At 37.8% G+C, this 17,648-nt stretch overlaps 3 protein-coding genes across 5 annotated transcripts in view; 2 read left to right on the forward strand and 1 right to left on the reverse strand.

The window, feature by feature from the left end:
• Nucleotides 1-1,488, forward strand: part of LOC107691423 (transmembrane protein 108-like) — a 40,627-nt gene extending 39,139 nt beyond the window's left edge. Inside the window, exon 5 of the mRNA XM_016490010.1 lies at nucleotides 1,268-1,488. Coding sequence (XP_016345496.1) covers nucleotides 1,268-1,384 — 117 coding nt within the window. The 3' untranslated portion in view covers nucleotides 1,385-1,488. The remainder of the gene's footprint in view (nucleotides 1-1,267) is intronic.
• Nucleotides 1,489-4,133: 2,645 nt separating this feature from the next.
• cdv3 (carnitine deficiency-associated gene expressed in ventricle 3) lies at nucleotides 4,134-15,368 on the forward strand. Of its 3 annotated transcripts, XM_016490013.1 has the most exons (6): nucleotides 4,134-4,221; nucleotides 4,364-4,595; nucleotides 8,296-8,372; nucleotides 10,675-10,802; nucleotides 10,894-11,059; nucleotides 14,039-15,368. In XM_016490013.1, exons 2-6 carry the CDS (start codon nucleotides 4,392-4,394, stop codon nucleotides 14,163-14,165), a joined length of 702 nt encoding a protein of 233 aa, XP_016345499.1. In that variant the 5' UTR covers nucleotides 4,134-4,221; nucleotides 4,364-4,391; the 3' UTR covers nucleotides 14,166-15,368. The 3 variants fall into 3 exon arrangements, with proteins under 3 accessions (XP_016345499.1, XP_016345500.1, XP_016345498.1); XM_016490014.1 differs by having other exon boundaries at nucleotides 4,140-4,595; nucleotides 10,897-11,059; XM_016490012.1 differs by having other exon boundaries at nucleotides 4,141-4,595.
• A 617-nt stretch (nucleotides 15,369-15,985) lies between these two features.
• The window catches only part of LOC107691426 (vacuolar protein sorting-associated protein 41 homolog), a 31,709-nt gene continuing 30,046 nt past the window's right edge, over nucleotides 15,986-17,648 (reverse strand). The window contains exons 28-29 of the mRNA XM_016490016.1: nucleotides 16,844-16,923; nucleotides 15,986-16,547 (exon numbers count right to left, since the gene is read on the reverse strand). Of these exons, the coding sequence (XP_016345502.1) occupies nucleotides 16,467-16,547; nucleotides 16,844-16,923 (161 nt within the window). The 3' untranslated portion in view covers nucleotides 15,986-16,466. The remainder of the gene's footprint in view (nucleotides 16,548-16,843; nucleotides 16,924-17,648) is intronic.

The following is a 17,648-nucleotide window of genomic DNA, read 5'->3' on the forward strand; positions in this document are numbered from 1 at the left end:
GGATCCAACCACGCCCCCTGGATCTTGTGTTCTGCAGTGAGGGGCTACTGGTTTTCGCGGATATGTGTAAACGCGAATCGTTTTGAAAAAGTTGTCGTGTATACGTGAAACTTTTTAAAAACGCAAGGGAAAAACTTTTCCGTTTTTGACTACATCGTTGTCGTGTAAACGTAGCCTTAGAGATTTTTTAGCAGTTTTGAGTAATGTTCTTCACCATTCACAGTAATTAACCTTCGATTTAACACCATGCTTTTATGAACAGAAAAGGCTTTGCTGTTAATATGATTTACTCTACGAATCATCAACTGAATAAGATATCTGTCTGAATGGCATAAATATAGATATTCATAGCTTTTTCATTGCTGGGGTATCATTATGGAATGAACAGTAATTATTGCAATTAAGACAATGTGCTTGAAAAAAATCACTTAATGGTACCATTCACGTTATATATCACCACCTGGTGCTCAGAGACCTTACCTCTCTCTTTCTCACTAGTTTCTTTTAGTCATTTTGTTTTTCTAGTCATTTTGTGAGATTGTTACCATCATCCATTCATTGATATTTTCCATTTCAACCTCTGCATGCTTCTTTTTTTCCCACCTTTTTGTTCTTGCTTGCTGACCTTTTCTGACAGGAGTGCGATTATGATGATGATGATGATGATGATGATGATGAAGAAGAAGAAGAAGAAGAATTATGTTTGGGATGCCGGTGACCCACAGGTCTTCAAATCACCCTTTTAGAGAAGCAAGAGAGACAAATCATTACCTGCCTTTATTTATTTGTCCTCGGTTTTTACTTTGTAATTGTTTTCAGTTGACTATTTTTTCCTATCCTGCTAACACTTTTTTGTAGCGTACAAGTTTTTAGATAGATAGATTTATGGAAAGTTGGATAGATGGATTCATTTTGATGTTTGAATAAGAATTCCCATTTAATATGTGTGACCAAACACAAAACATCTTTTAGAATCTAGAGCCTTATAATTAGTTGTCTTCCTGGACAGGTGCAATTTTCTCTGCTTCTTCCTTCATTTCCTCCCATTCATTTCATACACGCAGTCTCCATGGTGATAGAGCTCAATCACTACACCATAGAAATGCACATTTGTTCTATAAGAACATAGATCCTGAGAAGAAAACCTGTTCCTTTCACCTTAACTGTATTTACCTTTGTAGGATCAGACGCCCTTAAGTGATTAGCCTTTAGTTAGCATGAAAGCAAGTATACAGTGCTAATGTTCTTATGTTTCTTTGCGTTTCAGGAACAAGAGACGTGTCTGCCCCCTAATGGTGACTACAGCGACAGCGGCGTGGTTCTGGTTAACCCCTTTTGCCAAGAGACTCTCTTTATCAACAGAGACAAGGCTTCTGATATCTAAACACACTATATTAAAAGGAGACAAAATCCTTGAGGATTTTCCAGTCCCTTTTATTTGCTCGCATTTTTTAAGAATATATATATATATATAAATAAATATATATACATATATGTGGTGGACCTTCAGAGACTGCGGTTTATATATGAAACTGGTTTCAAGGAGCTGAAAGAATATTACAAAACAGAACAAATGCTATTTACTATGAGGGGGAGCCCCTGCATATTTTTCTGATGTGGATTTTCTACAGACGCTTCATTGTGATAAGGGTTTTTATGTCTTTTTTGAATAAAAACAATAAGTGTGGTTGCTCTTATGTTCCAGTGGCTTTGGTGGTGCAGAGTACTGAGAAACATGACGCGTGGTGTAAGGATGCTTGTGTGACGTTACCCAAAACACTTAATATGATTACTTAAAAAAGCCTGCCGCACTTGAATTCTGTATGTAAGGGGATGCAGGGGTAAAGGGCATTGATTCTGGAACATTTTTGGAATGGGTCCAGTGGGTACTGCAGCAACCCTCGCTTCCCTCATGGAGGAAATTGAGTTGATTGCCTGTTTGCATTTGATAGAGGATGAATCATGACTTTCTGAGATGGTTTGTCCCTAGTTGAGTCACCAGCCAAAAGACAAAACGACAATTGTCCCATTCTTTAGATGTTCGAGATGTTTTTGTGTGTGTATATGTCTTGTTGCATGCCTCTTTTCTGATTTGAGGTGTATGTGTGTCTTTAGACTAGATGTCAAACAGGATTTGGTTTCTATCAATATTTTGTTGTTAAAAACAACCTAAAATTCCATTTGCGTTAACACAGTTGCACAAGCAAGTAGAAAACTGCTTAAATGCCAATGAAATGCCTCATACAAAGCCCTTTGTATGGTAATGTTACTGTGCTCCACATTTCACATCATATCTGTTCATGTTGTACGTGTTTGTGTTCAACTTCCATAAGCAGGGCTAAGCATTATACTGTATAACTGTAGTGGAAATGCATTCTTTTTTATTATTATTATTAAACCTCTATATTTGTTTATTCGCTATGACATGCTCTGATGAAAATGGCACTATTATTGCTTAACAGGTTGGCTAAATCTATATATATTTTGTTAGAAGACATGTTTTTCTTAGTGAAGGGTGAATGAGTGTGCTTGTGGTTCTGTCTGTCTATCTTTGTCCCTTGTGTGAACATTGACGAGAATAAATGAGACCAAAATGAATTTCTCTTTGATTCTCAGTGCTTACTGCTGTGTTTTACCGTTTTTTTAGATGAATGTCAATGATACCACTGGATGTAATAGAGTGTAATTGTTAGATATAAATACATACAGAGAACCTATTTTATTTTGTACTTTCTTTGAACACATGTCACTGAGGTTGGTAACATGTTTTAAGACCATATCATCATCTTTTCTTTACATATCCCATTTGTTTCTGTATGCTTAGCAGATTTTATATAAATATTGTTTTAAATTAATTTGTAGATTGATGTTTTCCGTTTCTTCTTTTTTTCATTGTTTCCGTCCATTTATTTTGTGCTGGCATGAGTTTTAGATATCTAAGGAGAGAGAGGTAATTGCTCAGCTGACAGAAAAAAATCGCTCTTGCATATTATGAATCATGTCTGATCATTTGTAGCACATTTACTGCTGAGCAATACAAATAAAAAGGCTTTGAAGGCTTCTTCAGTCTGTAGTTGATTTTTGTCAATATTTAAAGCAAAGCCTGTTAAAAAAAAGCAAAGTGGAGCACACATGCCAATGTTTCCCCCCTGATTTAAATGGGTCAAAGGTTTCTGGAATCTTCCCTGTTTGCTCTGTATATGCTGAATGAAGCGTTTCTATTCACATGCTGTTCGGTGTGACACACAACTGGGACGTTCATTCATTCACAGTCTCTCAAAAGGCAACAGATGTTTGTAGTCTTTTTATAAACCCTCTCAATCACATTGCTGCATGCTAGAAGGCAGTTAGGTGTTATAGTCTTTGTTTTGCAAATTCTGTCTTGAGTTATTTGAGAAATACTAAAACAATACTATAATACAATTTTTGGCCTATAAAACTTTATGCTGGCTGTGTGTGCTCCACCTTAAAAAAAGAAATAAATCAATGAAAAAACTAAATGCCAATACAAAATTAAATAATAAATTAAATTAAAATCCTATGCTACACAGCAAAACATTACGTTCCCAATAGTATTTCATCTTAACAACATCCTTTTTCAGTTCCTTCTTTTTATAAAGGGCCCTAAGCAAGACAAAAAAAAAAAAACCTTAAAGGCATTGACGGGCCCACCCTTAATTTCCAGATGTGTTAAGTTATTTAACGGCAGATTCTTGAATTAAAAATTGTTTTTCATAAAATATTTGCTATTTTGTGTTAATAACCAGCTAAGTACTTTATATAATGTTTTTATTTATAATTCTATTGTTTCTATATTCAAAATATCATGTTTAAAACAATAAAAATGAACATTTATTACATATTAATATTATATTAATATTTAACATTATTTCTGCAACTCTGCCTCTTCTGTGCAGTTTTTAGCACAGCTGCATATCTAAATGTATCAGTAGACATAAGTTTTCTTTCATTTGTTAACTAAATTACTTCACAAGTGTTGTATAACTACTAACAACGAATTGTAGAACAAAATTGCACAATCTGGCAAAAGCACTGCAGAATCCTCACCCTGCGATAGGATTGGTCGAAAACTAACATTGTCGCTCAGCGATTGGATAGCAGAACTGTCAATCACAAAGCCACTTTCCCATCCGGGTCAGATCGGAAGCAACACTATCCGGTGCATTGGGCGAGTGTGTGTGTGTGTCACACTTTCAGCTGGCGAGTCTGTCATGCTGCTCTCAGCACACCTTTAACCTGCGGATACACATGAAACATACGGATTACCTGTCAGACACGCACGCAAGGGCTCGTTTGCTGTCGCTTCAGACACTGATCTGATCATTTCTAAGCTTTTTTTTAGTGTTTAGTGGAGGAAATTTGGGGATAAGATGGCGGATGTGGCTCCGGCCGGCGTGGAGAAGAGTCTGGATGACTTCTTCGCTAAGCGCGACAAGAAGAAAAAGAAGGAGAAGGGCAAGGGGAAGGAGCAGGCGACCGGAGGAGCTGGAGGAACCGTAATGGCGGTGAAAAAGACGAAAAGGGAGAAGGAGAAGTCGACGAAGAGTGAGAATCAGGACGCGCAGATAGAAAAGGTAACGCAGTCAAACAACACACGGGCTGTGTCACAAAACCTAGTGAGCTGCCTATCTAGACAGCGTTTGTAGGTAACGTTACAAAGGGCGCGTGAACGTTCTAAAAGCGCAATGTGGTCTAAGCAGGCAGTTCACTCAGTTTTGTGACAACAAGCAAATAACACTAATAAAAGGTTACATTTTTCTTTTATCTTCATAAAGAAAGTTAATGTGGTATTGTGCTGTAGCTATCATCGGTTTATGTTTCTGACAGCTGCTACGTTACTTAAATTGATAGTTAATTTTACAATCAAATTGTCATAATTTAACGTTACTCACCCTGCCTGACTTTCTTTCCTCTAGAAAATCAGATTTTTGGCAGAACATTAGATATTGACAGCCTAACATTTCATATGGCAATGGAGCAACACAAGGGTGTGTAAACGATGACAGAAGTGTAAGTTTTGTGTGAACCATGCCTTTAATGTTACCCTTAAATAGAAGTAGCATTTGGTTGTGACGTATGTTGGGTGATGTGACATCATACTGAAATTCGTTGCTAAGGGCATCAATCTTCCAGCAGGGGTTTTATAACTGCTGCTGTAACTGTGTCCTTCACCTCCACCATATGCTTGTTTCTCTTGTAAGACAGTACAGAATAGCAATGTGCTAATGAACGCAAGTTTTGTATGATGATTGTACTTTTACAGTTGACATCAGGTCACTTTAATTAAATCCTGCACGTTGCATCAGTTCGCCTAAATATGCTGTTCCCTAAAAGTGTGTAATCCCTTTATGAAGAAAAAGTACATACTTTTAAGTGTGTAACAGAAGAGTAGGCATGTTTTGCGATGTACTACCACGTCATAATTGCACATTTTTCTTCAATATTGGTCATAACGTTTTAAGGTCAGTTACAAAAAGGTAGATTAGTCTAATTTAGGGCTGCACGATAAATCGCATGCGATATTGGACGCGCATCTTATCAGTAAAGCCGGTTCTGTAATCAGCGGTAAATCTCCATCACGTGCGTGCTTTCACATTGAGCAGCATTAACTACACAGAGCCGTTGTTCACTGACGAGTTGAGCAAAACCACGTTCATATTCGCGCGATTTTTTGCACAGCTCGTCGGTGAACAACGGCTCTGTGTAGTTAATGCTGCTCAATGTGAAAGCACGCACGTGATGGAGATTTACCGCTGATTACAGAACCGGCTTTCTGACAAGATGCGCATTAAATATCGCATGCGATTTATCGTGCAGCCCTAGTCTAATTTGAGTCAGAAAAATAAGACTGATTATCTTTTGGCAAACTCCTGTCATTTAGTCCATTTACAGTAACCCCTGTCCCTGCAAGCTCATGTTCATCTCATCTGCCTCCAAATGAAATCAGCAACTGATAGACAGAACCCCTGCCCTACATTTTTTCTTTTTGATAACTTGTTTAATTCGGATGTACTTCACAATACTTTAACGGAATACTTTTTTGTGACTTTAAAGGACTGCATGGTCACTTAGTTACATGCAACCTTAAAATAGCCCGTCAAACATATTGTTACAGTTAAAAGTGCAAAAAAAAAAGCCAATCACCATTAAGGGGCGTGTCCACTCGGGATGGGGGAGGAGCCTATGTTGCATAGCATGTTTATGAATTTGGGGGCAGAGCTATCAAGATAGGGGTAGGATCCTTTTTGGTAGGGGTGAGTTTGTTTCAGTGATTTCATGTGTTTCTCAGAAATCGCTTACTGCGCCTTGAACATCCTTATATACACACTACACATTTCAGTTTATTTACTTTAAGCTACTCAATTTTTTGTACCATATTGGCAAGAAAGAAGTAGCTTGCTGATCAGTCATGGGTTTTTCATGCGGAGAACTCTGCGCAAGTTTTTGCATAATGATGCATTAATGGCCAAATGTGTCTTTATTAAAATTCACCATGTAGTTCTCTTAAAGGGGTCATATGATGCTTTTTTTAAAGATCATTATTTTGTGTATTTGGTGTAACAGAATATGTTGACATGCTTTAATGTTCAAAAAACACATTATTTTTCAAATACTGTACATTATTGTAGGTCCTCTATGCCCCGCCTCTCTCAAACGCTTCGTTTTCTACAAAGTCCCTCCTTCCGCTGAAACCACGCCTTCTTTCTTTGCTTGAACATTTGGGCAGCATTATGCAAATATTTCCACATAGTGATGTAGATATGTGGGGGGCGTGTTAGAACGAGCCGTTTTAGGGGGGTGTGGCAGAGTCTTAACTTTGATAAATAATATCTCTTTGGTTTTGAGACTTTAGTCTTTGCAACTTCAGGGATGTTATCTATGCACAATCAGCTTGTAACACTCCAAAGAGAAAGGAAAACTTGAAATCGCATCATATGACCCCTTTAATATCTAAATATTTGTATTATATATTTTTCATTAAGTTTATTGATCGATATTGATGAGTCACTCTAAACATCTCCACTTAACTGATGGTCTCACATATCCACCATGTTTGTAGTTTTTTTTAAACATTTTTTTTATTTGTTTGTAATTCTGAACTGAATCCTTCTCTAAAGTGCAACTGGATTGTAGACAGTGTTAGCCTGCCATTGGAGTGTGAATAGATCTGCACCAGAATTTCACCAGATATTAGGGCTGCACAATTAATCAAAATAAAACCAAAATCACAATATGTCTTATTGCAATTATTGAATCACAAATACTGTTGTTTAATTAAATTCACTGCTTGGTTCAGAGTGAATCGTGGCACTGTGTTATTTTACACGCAAGCAGCTCACAAGCAGAGGACTGTTGAATGAGCTGATTTGAGAGCGTTTGAGTTTATAGAAGATGTGGCTTATGGAGTGAAAAATAAACCTAGAGTAGTAAATGTTAAAATATTAGTGTTGTTTAACATTGACATGTTCTAAATGTGTTTTTATGAACTGAATCATGGCTGCAACATACTTAAAAAGTAATAAACAGCAATATGTTCCTCCATGTAGCTTAATGCACACTCTTATATATTCAGATGTGACTTAATTCATTACTTGAGTTTTTTTTTTTCTCACTCAGACACAAACTCCACTAAAATTCTATGTGCCTACAGGCCAATTTACACATTTACATACTGTTTTCAAAATGATTAAACTTGTACAAAAACAATACAAAACTGCGCAAGTTAGATTTGTACAGTAATAAAATGTTGAAATGTATTCCTACCTAATCTAGAAAATGAAGTTCTATGAAAATAATTAGATGGAGCTTAACACCTACATAGTTGTTGTTCTTTCAATTTCATTACACAATTCATACACAAAATGGGAAAAAGACTTGATTTGAGACAATTAAGTGTTAATTTTGGATGTGAAACTAACTGCTGTGCTGTTTCTGAAAGTTGATTAGGAGAACTATGTGAAGGGTTTAAAAAAAAACAAAAAACAAGCTACCAAAATCGGCAATGAATCGCCTGCGATTTTGAACGCGATTTTGTGTAGCTTGTCAATGATCTATGGCTCTGTGCAGTAAATGCCGCTCCATCTGAAAGCACATGCTGGAGATTTACTACTAATCATCAGAAGCGGCTTTACTGACGAGATGCACATGAAAATCGCATTCGATTTTTTGCCCAGCCCTGCTTACATAACACAACTTCATTTATAAATTACATTTATAATCTACACTTATACTCTATATAAGGGTCACCTCTCTTTTCTTAAACTGTCACTCCAGGAGGATGAGGAATGGAAGGACTTTGAGCAGAAGGAGGTGGACTACACCGGACTCCGACTCCAGGCCCTGCAGATGAGGTGTGAAGCACAAACAGTTGGCATCTAATGAATTTGATGCTACTGGGGTCCGTTTTTCATACATGGATTACCCAGTTAGCTGGATTTTATTGTTGGCGATTTGACATGATCCAGGATTGTTCATCTCGGAGCTGCTGTCATAGTAACAGGTCCAAAAGCTCAAACCTGGTCGGGAACAGGCTTATTTCACATAAACAGGATTAGACTGTATAATTTTAAGTGTACCTTATTCATTAAAATGTTGCGTAATCTATAAAGCCTTCTACACATGGCACGGTTTTAGCAATCCTATAAGATCATTGCATGTCACAATGTGCGACATGGATCTAATAAACTTGGGTGCGACGTATGTAGACTGTACGTTGCACCCAACACCAATTGACCCGTACGCTGCGACGCACATTACTATAGAAGAGTAAAACGTCATCAGCATGCGCTAGTGCTAAACAAAAAGTGCAATCTCCCTGCGTTCCATTCGGAAGGGCTCATCCCTGTGCCCTAATCCCTTCAAAGGGTTTACCCTCCGGAGTGAGAGCTTCGAAGGGTTGAAGGGTGTAGGGGACCAAACAACTGTTTCTTGAAGTGCTCTTCTGCGTCATCATCACGTGCCCACATGGAGGCGCCGTCATCATGCAAAGAATCTGCGCATAGGATCATGGGAGCCCGAAGTGTCCATCAGTTGTACCCTTCGAAATCCTTCATTCTGAAGGGCCCTTTGAAGTGGCCAGTTTTGAGCACTTCGGTTTGGAACAACCCTTCACTATGGCGGCCATGATTGTTTTCACTCCGAAGTGCCCTTCGGAGGGCGATATATCCCGTTTGGAACGCACCATATGAATCACACTATAACAGTTGTATTTTTATGTGTGCTGAAAAAAAAGTGGAAGCGGTGAAAGAGGAGGGAATAAGAGCTTGATGTGAGCAGTTTTATGTTTTAGCGCCATGTCGCGTTGATTTTCATGTCTCATTTTTATTGGCTCAGTAAACTTGGATCGTACCAGCAAACACTGTTCGATGCTAAATTTATGACACGTGATCGTCAGAAAATGATCGTAGGCTATCTTTGGTCGCAAGACCGTGATAACGGCTGTCTTTGAACCTCTCTCACTGTACGACATGAGCACTGATTAGGAGCCACTATCACAGAAATCGCCATGATTGTTTCACGATGTCAATCTTTCATCTGGGACAGCTGAAAATTGTGCAAGGCTTAATAGACACTCGTTTTACTAATTGAGAGATTTATTCGTGATGGAATAGTCGTGCATTAATTCTCACCATCTTTTATGCAGGTGGCTTTGATGCATCGAGATCAGAGCCGATCCTCCCTATACGCAAGCTGCAGAGGGCCCCCGAAACACCAGGTGGCCCCCTTGCTCTCAAAGATGATTTAATTTTAGTTTCGTTTTTGAATTTGGCCAGCGGTTATGAAAACATGAATGATCATTTCTTTTAATGCGGTGCGCTGTCGCTCTTTCTACGTAAAAATCAGTCAAATCATGTAACGTAAATGTCGTACAGTCTTGCTCGAGACTAAAAAAAAATTTGAAAGCATACCGAGCTGCGAAAGAGACACTGTTTCTCAAGCGTTTTCCGCGAACGTGATTCGAGACGGAGTGAAACACGGACAAATGCGTTTCATTAATTCGTTCATAACCACTCATATACCCCACTCAACCCCCCAACGCCGCCGCCGACACAGTTTTGCGTAGGGCCCCCGAAGTCTAGGATTGGCACTGATTGAGATGCACACTCACTTCTTAAATCTCAAAATGCTTTTATGAAGCATTAAAGGTGCAATAGGTGATTGTCTTCAGAAACATTTTTTGTTATGCTGGTTGAAAGTCTCTTCACATCCCGATAGCAATCATTAAGTTAAGTGGTCTAAATGTATTTATATGTATTTATATATTCTGTGGAAGGCACAGAACCAAGAAATGTTCGTCCAATTAAAACGCTCGTTCTAAAGGTAGTATTTTCCAAGATCTCCTACTGCACCTTTAATTTGAACAGTCAGTTATGTCTTAAGATGAATCATATGGATTAAGAAACTTTAATGCTGTCACGTATAATAAATCTGCTTCAGAAATAAAGGAATTGCAAATTACAATACTCTTGTCATTGAAAAATGCAAACCCTGTACAAATTGTAGAAATGGTAAAAACTAATTTGGAATCGCTTAAACAGGGTTACAAATTTTATTCATATATTAGAACGTTTATCAAAGCAAAGAGTTTATTTGAATTCATGCATGTTACAGCGTATCTCTATTGAAGTACACAATTTTTCGTCTGTCTGATAGTGATGAGAAGGAGGAGGAAGAATACGAGAAGGAGGAAGTGGGCGAGGATGGTGAGATCATCCTGGTCACTGGTGATAAAGTCTCTGGACCCTGGAATAAATCAAGCGCCCCCCCTTCAGCTGCTTCGGGTGAGTCGGCAGTGTTAGTATAAATAGCCAACTAATGAAAGTATTAGTTGAGATTAGTTTTTAAACACTGATCTGTCTCATTTCCTGTTAGTAGAGGAAGTTGAGGTTCCTGAGCCCAAAGCACCTGGCGTGTATCGTCCCCCAGGGGCCCGGTTAACCTCTACCAAGAGAGGCCCAACTCAAGGGCCTCCAGAAATCTTCAACGACACCCAGTTTCCCTCTCTCCTCTCCACCGCCAGACACGTGGAGACTCGCAAGTAAGTGACTGAGCTCTTCTAAAAGTCTGTACTGTTCATTGCTTAATCAGATGTACCTTTAGCTTCCTTACTCGATTTTCCTCATACACGGAATATGTTAGGAATGCCATACTGATGTGCTGCGATTTCCGCAGTATTTGTACTGTGCAGATTTTCTCTGTGCATGGAATAATAGTGTTTTGTTTACTAAAATAATTACAAATGAATTTTGTGAATAGAAATTAAGCTTAAATATGAAAACCTAAGAGAAAAACTTAAATGTAATGTAAAAATTTTGCCTTGGCAACTATCTGAAATAAAATAAGTACTAAAATGACTAAAGCTAAAACGGAAATAAAAACTTAATATAAATGACAAAATTACTAAACTTAAAAAAAAACAAAAAAAAAACAAGCTGATTCAAAATAATAAGTACTATAATAGTACACAAATAATACTAAAATAGCCAAACTGCCCAAATGTGCATTATAAAATGTATAGTTCTGAAATTTCTGATTGGATGAGCCATTTTAGTGTTATGCGATTAATGCAGGAGTGTAAAAAGTATGCCATTTTTCAAAACGTAAAATTACCTTTAGATTTTGGGTCTTGAAAATGTGCATTTAGTAAAAAATGTATTTTGGTGTAGTTTTAGTTATACCAGTTATGTTATGTTTAATTGTTATTAATAAAAGTTTTCATCTAGTTTTCATAAGGAAGATAACACTACATGAAGCAGAAACTAATTAGAAATTTATTCACATTGTCTTGTAGTTACCTACCATTTGAAACACTTATTTTTGCATTCTATTTGAAATACTTGTTTAAGATGCATCCATGCGGACCGCAAAGGTTTTGACATAATGAAATAAATAAATGCCAAATGCTAATTTCTAATAAAATCAAATTTATATCAAGCACATCAAGGTCAGCTCAGTCGAGCCGTTTAGGTGCAGTTGTTTGTGCAATGAAGAGAGCAGAGAGCTGCACTCACACAGATGAAACTTTCAGTGAGTGAAAAACAATTGGGTTCTCAAAAATTAGTGAAGTTGACGGGTCCTTAAAGGGGTCATATGATGCTGCTAAAAATAACATTATTTTGTGTGTTTGGTGTAATGAAATGTGTTTATGCGGTTTAAGGTTCAAAAAACAAATTATTTTCCACATACTGTACATTATTGTTTCTCCTCTATGCCCCGCCTTTCTGAAACGTGTCGATTTTTACAAAGCTCATCGGTCTGAAAAAGCGAGGTGTGCTCTGATTGGTCAGCTATCCAGTGCGTTGTGATTGGCCGAATACCTCAAGCGTGTGACCGAAATGTTACGCCCCTTACCATATTGTGATGCCCTGGCCGGCCGGAGTGTAACATAAAACCATGTCTGCATTTGTGATCGGAGAAATGACAAACAACAAGTGCTACTCTACACTGCCCAAAAAACTCGCGTTTGAGTCGTCAGTGGCAAATTCTTTAAATATAAAAACGTACTTATAGTCTGCGAGTCAGAACAGCCGGCATTGTAGTCTACTCTACCAGGATCAGGAAACAGTCCTCCATAAAATGCGCTGCACACATCTGAATATTTGGGTTGAATTGTTCTGGAACAGTGTTGTAAATACAACTTAACCACTGATTTCTAGTCGTGTCCTCTTTTGGAAGGCCAAACAACGTAGTTTCGCTTTCACAATGAAAAAGCGTCACACACCACCTTGAGTGAGCGGAGGCCGGAGGCCGGCTTGAGTGAGCAGAGGCGGGCGGGCTTGAGAACGGGGCGGCCGGCGGATTCGACGAAGGAGCGTCCGGAGGGCTTGCGGCAACCACATGTGACACCCCCTATGCACCAAGAGCTTGTAACACTCCAAAGAGAAAGGAAAAATTGAAATCGCATCATATGACCCCTTTAAAGTCTTAAATGGTACAAGATATTCTTAGTTATGATTTCAGGAGGCCCTCAATTTGGGGATAGAATGTAACGATTAAACTTCAAAAGGCTATTATTTTATTGAATAAATATGAGCCCTGCACATTTAAAATTCAGCTGCTGCTTTGTGTACTGCCCTTACCAGGGAAACCGCTATATTTCTGCCGTTCCAAAAGCGCCACCTGCTGGCAGAGATTGAATTTACATTTTCATTAAGCCCTGCTGTTTTTGTTCAGACTGACCAATGTGAAAATCAACCCATGTGAGTTGTAAATGTGAACTAGTGGATCGACAAGAAGATAATGCATTATAAAAATGTAAACAATTAAGACGGTAAAATATATTTGTTATTTAAACAATTATTATCAAATAATTATTATATTAATTAAATTAATATAATAATTAAAACTTTTGATTCCATTTTCTTAAAAAAATGGTTTAAAGACTGAAATGTGAAGTTTATCATTTTATCAAACTTTTTTTTGTGTGTGTGAAAACCTGTATCTGAACTCTAAATCATGCTTTTTACATTCATTTTAATTTTATTTGTGCAGATATTAAAAAAGGTCCTAAAGCATTAAATTTAAGATTTCAAATCCTGCAGATACCCTGGTCTGGCAAAAACCATCAATTCATGTTTTTAGGTATATAATTGTCCGTACCTCGGCTGGTGAGGAGGGTTCTTTACTGGACCTCAAGCAATTTTAGTGGAAGACCCCTGGTTTAAAATATATACAGGTGCATCTCAATAAATTAGAATGTCGTGGAAAAGTTCATTTATTTCAGTAATTCAACTCAAATTGTGAAACTCGTGTATTAAATAAATTCAATGCACACAGACTGAAGTAGTTTAAGTCTTTGGTTCTTTTAATTGTGATGATTTTGGCTCACATTTAACAAAACTGTGTGCATTGAATTTATTTAATACACGAGTTTCATAATTTGAGTTGAATTACTGAAATAAATGAACTTTTCCATGACATTCTAATTTATTGAGATGCACCTGTACATACTATACAGTTGCTAGTATTCCATTTTGAGCATAACCAATCCTGCATACTGGTGGATATTTTGTTGCAGGGACCGAGAGATGGAGAAGACCTTCGAGGTGGTCAAGCACAGGAGCCGGGTCAGAGAAGGGGAAGGCCCAGGCTCCATGCAGCATCTACAGTTAGATAATCAGTATGCCATCCTGGGGGACAAGTAAAAGCCATCTCCCTCTCCCCCCCCAAGCCTACCACCAATGGTACAGTAAGACTCGTTGGGGGAAAATGTCCTGCAGCTGTCTGATGCAGTCCTGACTGAGCTGGAGACGTCTGTGCCCATTTTCACACACACAACCAACACATGCACACACACACACTCGCACACAACAATACATAAACATCCCATTAGACCTCTGTCAAGCAACACCCAGAAATGAACATATTTTGACCCATTTAGCCATCAAAATCCTCTCATACACACATGGACACGGCTGATAAAGGCCCTCCCTTATCAACTGCATTCAAACGGGCTGCAGCAACAGGAACTGACTGATATTTCAAATTCTGCTTTATACGACACCGTTCACCAAGATGAATGACACTGCATCAAACGAACAAGGCATCAAATGTTTCTTACGGTTGATTTCCTCATGGGGGTGGTTGGCCGGCAGAGCCACTGGACATCGGCCAACCCTGAGAAAATGAGAAAAGCCACTTTGAGGATGGAGTTCAAGACATTGGGTGAGAATTAAACAAACCAACATCTGCTGAGGGTTTTTATTTATTTTTTTTCTTCACTACATCAGTATAACTCCCAAACCATTGGATTTTTTTGTACTTACATTGTGATGACAGAACGCTGGGAGTTTTTGGTTTGGGCACTAGAGAGTGGAGGCTACCTCAGTAAGTAACTGTGGTTACAATGTCGACCAGGTCCTGGGCTCTGATTGGCTGCAGGAATTAACACCAGTCTGGCCAAAGAGGAGCAGCTCAACGTTTTAACTGTAACCTTGAAAATTCAATTTTTTTTTCCCTCCCCATTTTGCAAGATCTGTTGACAGAGGCATTGAGTCTTCAAATTTACTTTTTAAAGTGGCCTTACTGTGGGGAAAAAAATATGAAAGTGATGGGAGAGAAATATATATATATATTTAGAGAATGTGTTAAAATAGCATTCTGGAAGGCACTTCCTGGTCGTTTTGCAGGTAAAGCCTGCTTGATTTGATTCTTACCACTCTGAGGAGTAAAAACCACCTCCGTATCCCTCTGTGAGAATGTAGTTCTGCGCTAGTTTGTCAACATATTGCGAATAATGGATTTTCTCTAACAATGTCCCTTTAACCCTTTCATCCCTGTTCCTCTCCTCATTTTATTTGATTCCATGATTGACAAACCATTATTAAAGCTTAACCTTTCTAATCTCATATCATGTTTGTGGTTTGATGTGTATTTTTGCAGCTGTGGTCTGTAGAAGGTGCTGCAGTCATTGCTATGAATAGTTGGTCGTGTCAAATGAGTTCTAGCTTATGTAGATGCGATTTTGTTTACAATGTGCAAATAACAATCTAGCTATTCTGTTTGGACTTTAAACTCCTCATTCACCATGTTTTTGTTTTTTTTTTGACTGGACAGATACAGCTGGGTTGTTTTTATGCTTTTCTTCGAGCAGTTGAGGGTGGTGTACTAAACTACGGTTTTGTGGTAATACATTTAGCTGAATTATTTTGCTGTATGATTGCGGTATGTGACTTATCAGTAAAGTTCAGCCTTACAAAAACATACATTTTGCATTCATCTGAATGACACTGAAACATTTTCCAGATGGTGTCTGTTCATACAAACCATTCAAAAATATAATTAGTAATCAAAATTTAAAAACTTAATGGAAAGAAAGATTTGAGGGAAAAAAAAGTGACGATGCACTACATGTTTTGTTTGGAACATTGTGGCAAAAGACTTCAACAGATTATATGAGTGCTTTATTGGTGCTTTTATGAAACAAAATCTAGCAATCACAAGCTTGCATTAGGTTGTTTTTATGCTTTTCTTCGAGCAGTTGAGGGTGGTGTACTAAACTACGGTTTTGTGGTAATACATTTAGCTGAATTATTTTGCTGTATGATTGCGGTATGTGACTTATCAGTAAAGTTCAGCCTTACAAAAACATACATTTTGCATTCATCTGAATGACACTGAAACATTTTCCAGATGGTGTCTGTTCATACAAACCATTCAAAAATATAATTAGTAATCAAAATTTAAAAACTTAATGGAAAGAAAGATTTGAGGGAAAAAAAAGTGACGATGCACTACATGTTTTGTTTGGAACATTGTGGCAAAAGACTTCAACAGATTATATGAGTGCTTTATTGGTGCTTTTATGAAACAAAATCTAGCAATCACAAGCTTGCATTAATAAATACTGTTAGTAAAGGAAAGATTATTTTAAGATTGATTAATTTTTGACAGGTTCTGATGAGTGAGTGGTAATTGTATAACTGTTATTCTACTAGGAGGAATGATTATTTCTTCATCTCCAGTATGCCACTGCCTGGTCCTCTCCGCTTTGCACTGCAGATGTTACAATACTGTATTCCTGGGACCTGCCAAAGAACATAAAATGAAAAACGGTAATAGTGCAGAAGCAAAATTAAAATTTCTCCTTTTCTAAGAATGCAGCAGGCTGGTTCAAATGTGAAGTGTGTCATTTCTGCATCTCTAGCATTAATAAATGCCATTGGTTGAGCAATTAGAATGCTAGCTAAATGGATTTGGATAGTGCAACTTATCTTAGAAATACAAAATACAGTCTTCTAGTTGTTTTTGCATATTAAGGTGGATTACAAAAAATACTTCACCTTTAAAAAGCAGTTATATGTAAAGATTACAGAAGACTTACGTTCCCAGGGGACGGCAGACACTCCTTGTGGAACATGTGTCTGCAGTGAAACACCACCACACCGAATGCCTGAGCCGTGTCTTCGAGTGTGAATTAAATGAAAAATAAGAATTAAAATAATGATTGGGTGACAGCTCTTGTTTTTTTTTGTGTATATATTGTGCACGTTATCTATTAAAAAATGTACACATATACATATACAGTGCCTTGAAAGTATTCATACCCCATTAATTTTTTCACATTTTATTATGTTGCTGCCTTGTTAAACTGCTTTACATTACTTTTTTCCACATCAATCTACACTCCATACACCATACTGACAAAGCAAAAACAGAATTGTCACAACTTCGTACATTTATTAAAAATAAAAATAAACTGAAATAAGTACATTGCATAAGTATTCATACCCTTAACTAAATATTTTGCTGAAGCACCTTTACAGTCTCAAGTCTTTTTTTGTTTGATGCGACAAGCTTTGATCATCATCATTTGGCAATTATCTGCCATTTTTCTCCTCACCTCTTCACCTCTCAAGCTCTGTCAGGTTGGATGGGAGCAAATGCACATTTTCAAGTTTCTCCAGAATTATTTGATTGGGTTCAAGCTCAGGCTGTGGCTGGGCCACTCGAGGACATTCACAGAGTTGTCTATAAGCCACTCTTGCTGTGTGCTTAGGGTCATTGTCCTATTGGAAGGTGAGCCTTCTGCCCAGTCTGAGGTTCTGAATGCTCTGGACAATATTTTGGTGCATTGAGCTTTTCTTCTACTCTGACGAGTCCCTCAGTCCCTGCTGCTGAAAAACAGC

Source organism: Sinocyclocheilus anshuiensis, unplaced genomic scaffold (assembly GCF_001515605.1).
Source record: "Sinocyclocheilus anshuiensis isolate Anshui unplaced genomic scaffold, SAMN03320099.WGS_v1.1 scaffold106, whole genome shotgun sequence".
Classification (NCBI taxonomy): Eukaryota; Metazoa; Chordata; class Actinopteri; order Cypriniformes; family Cyprinidae; genus Sinocyclocheilus; species Sinocyclocheilus anshuiensis.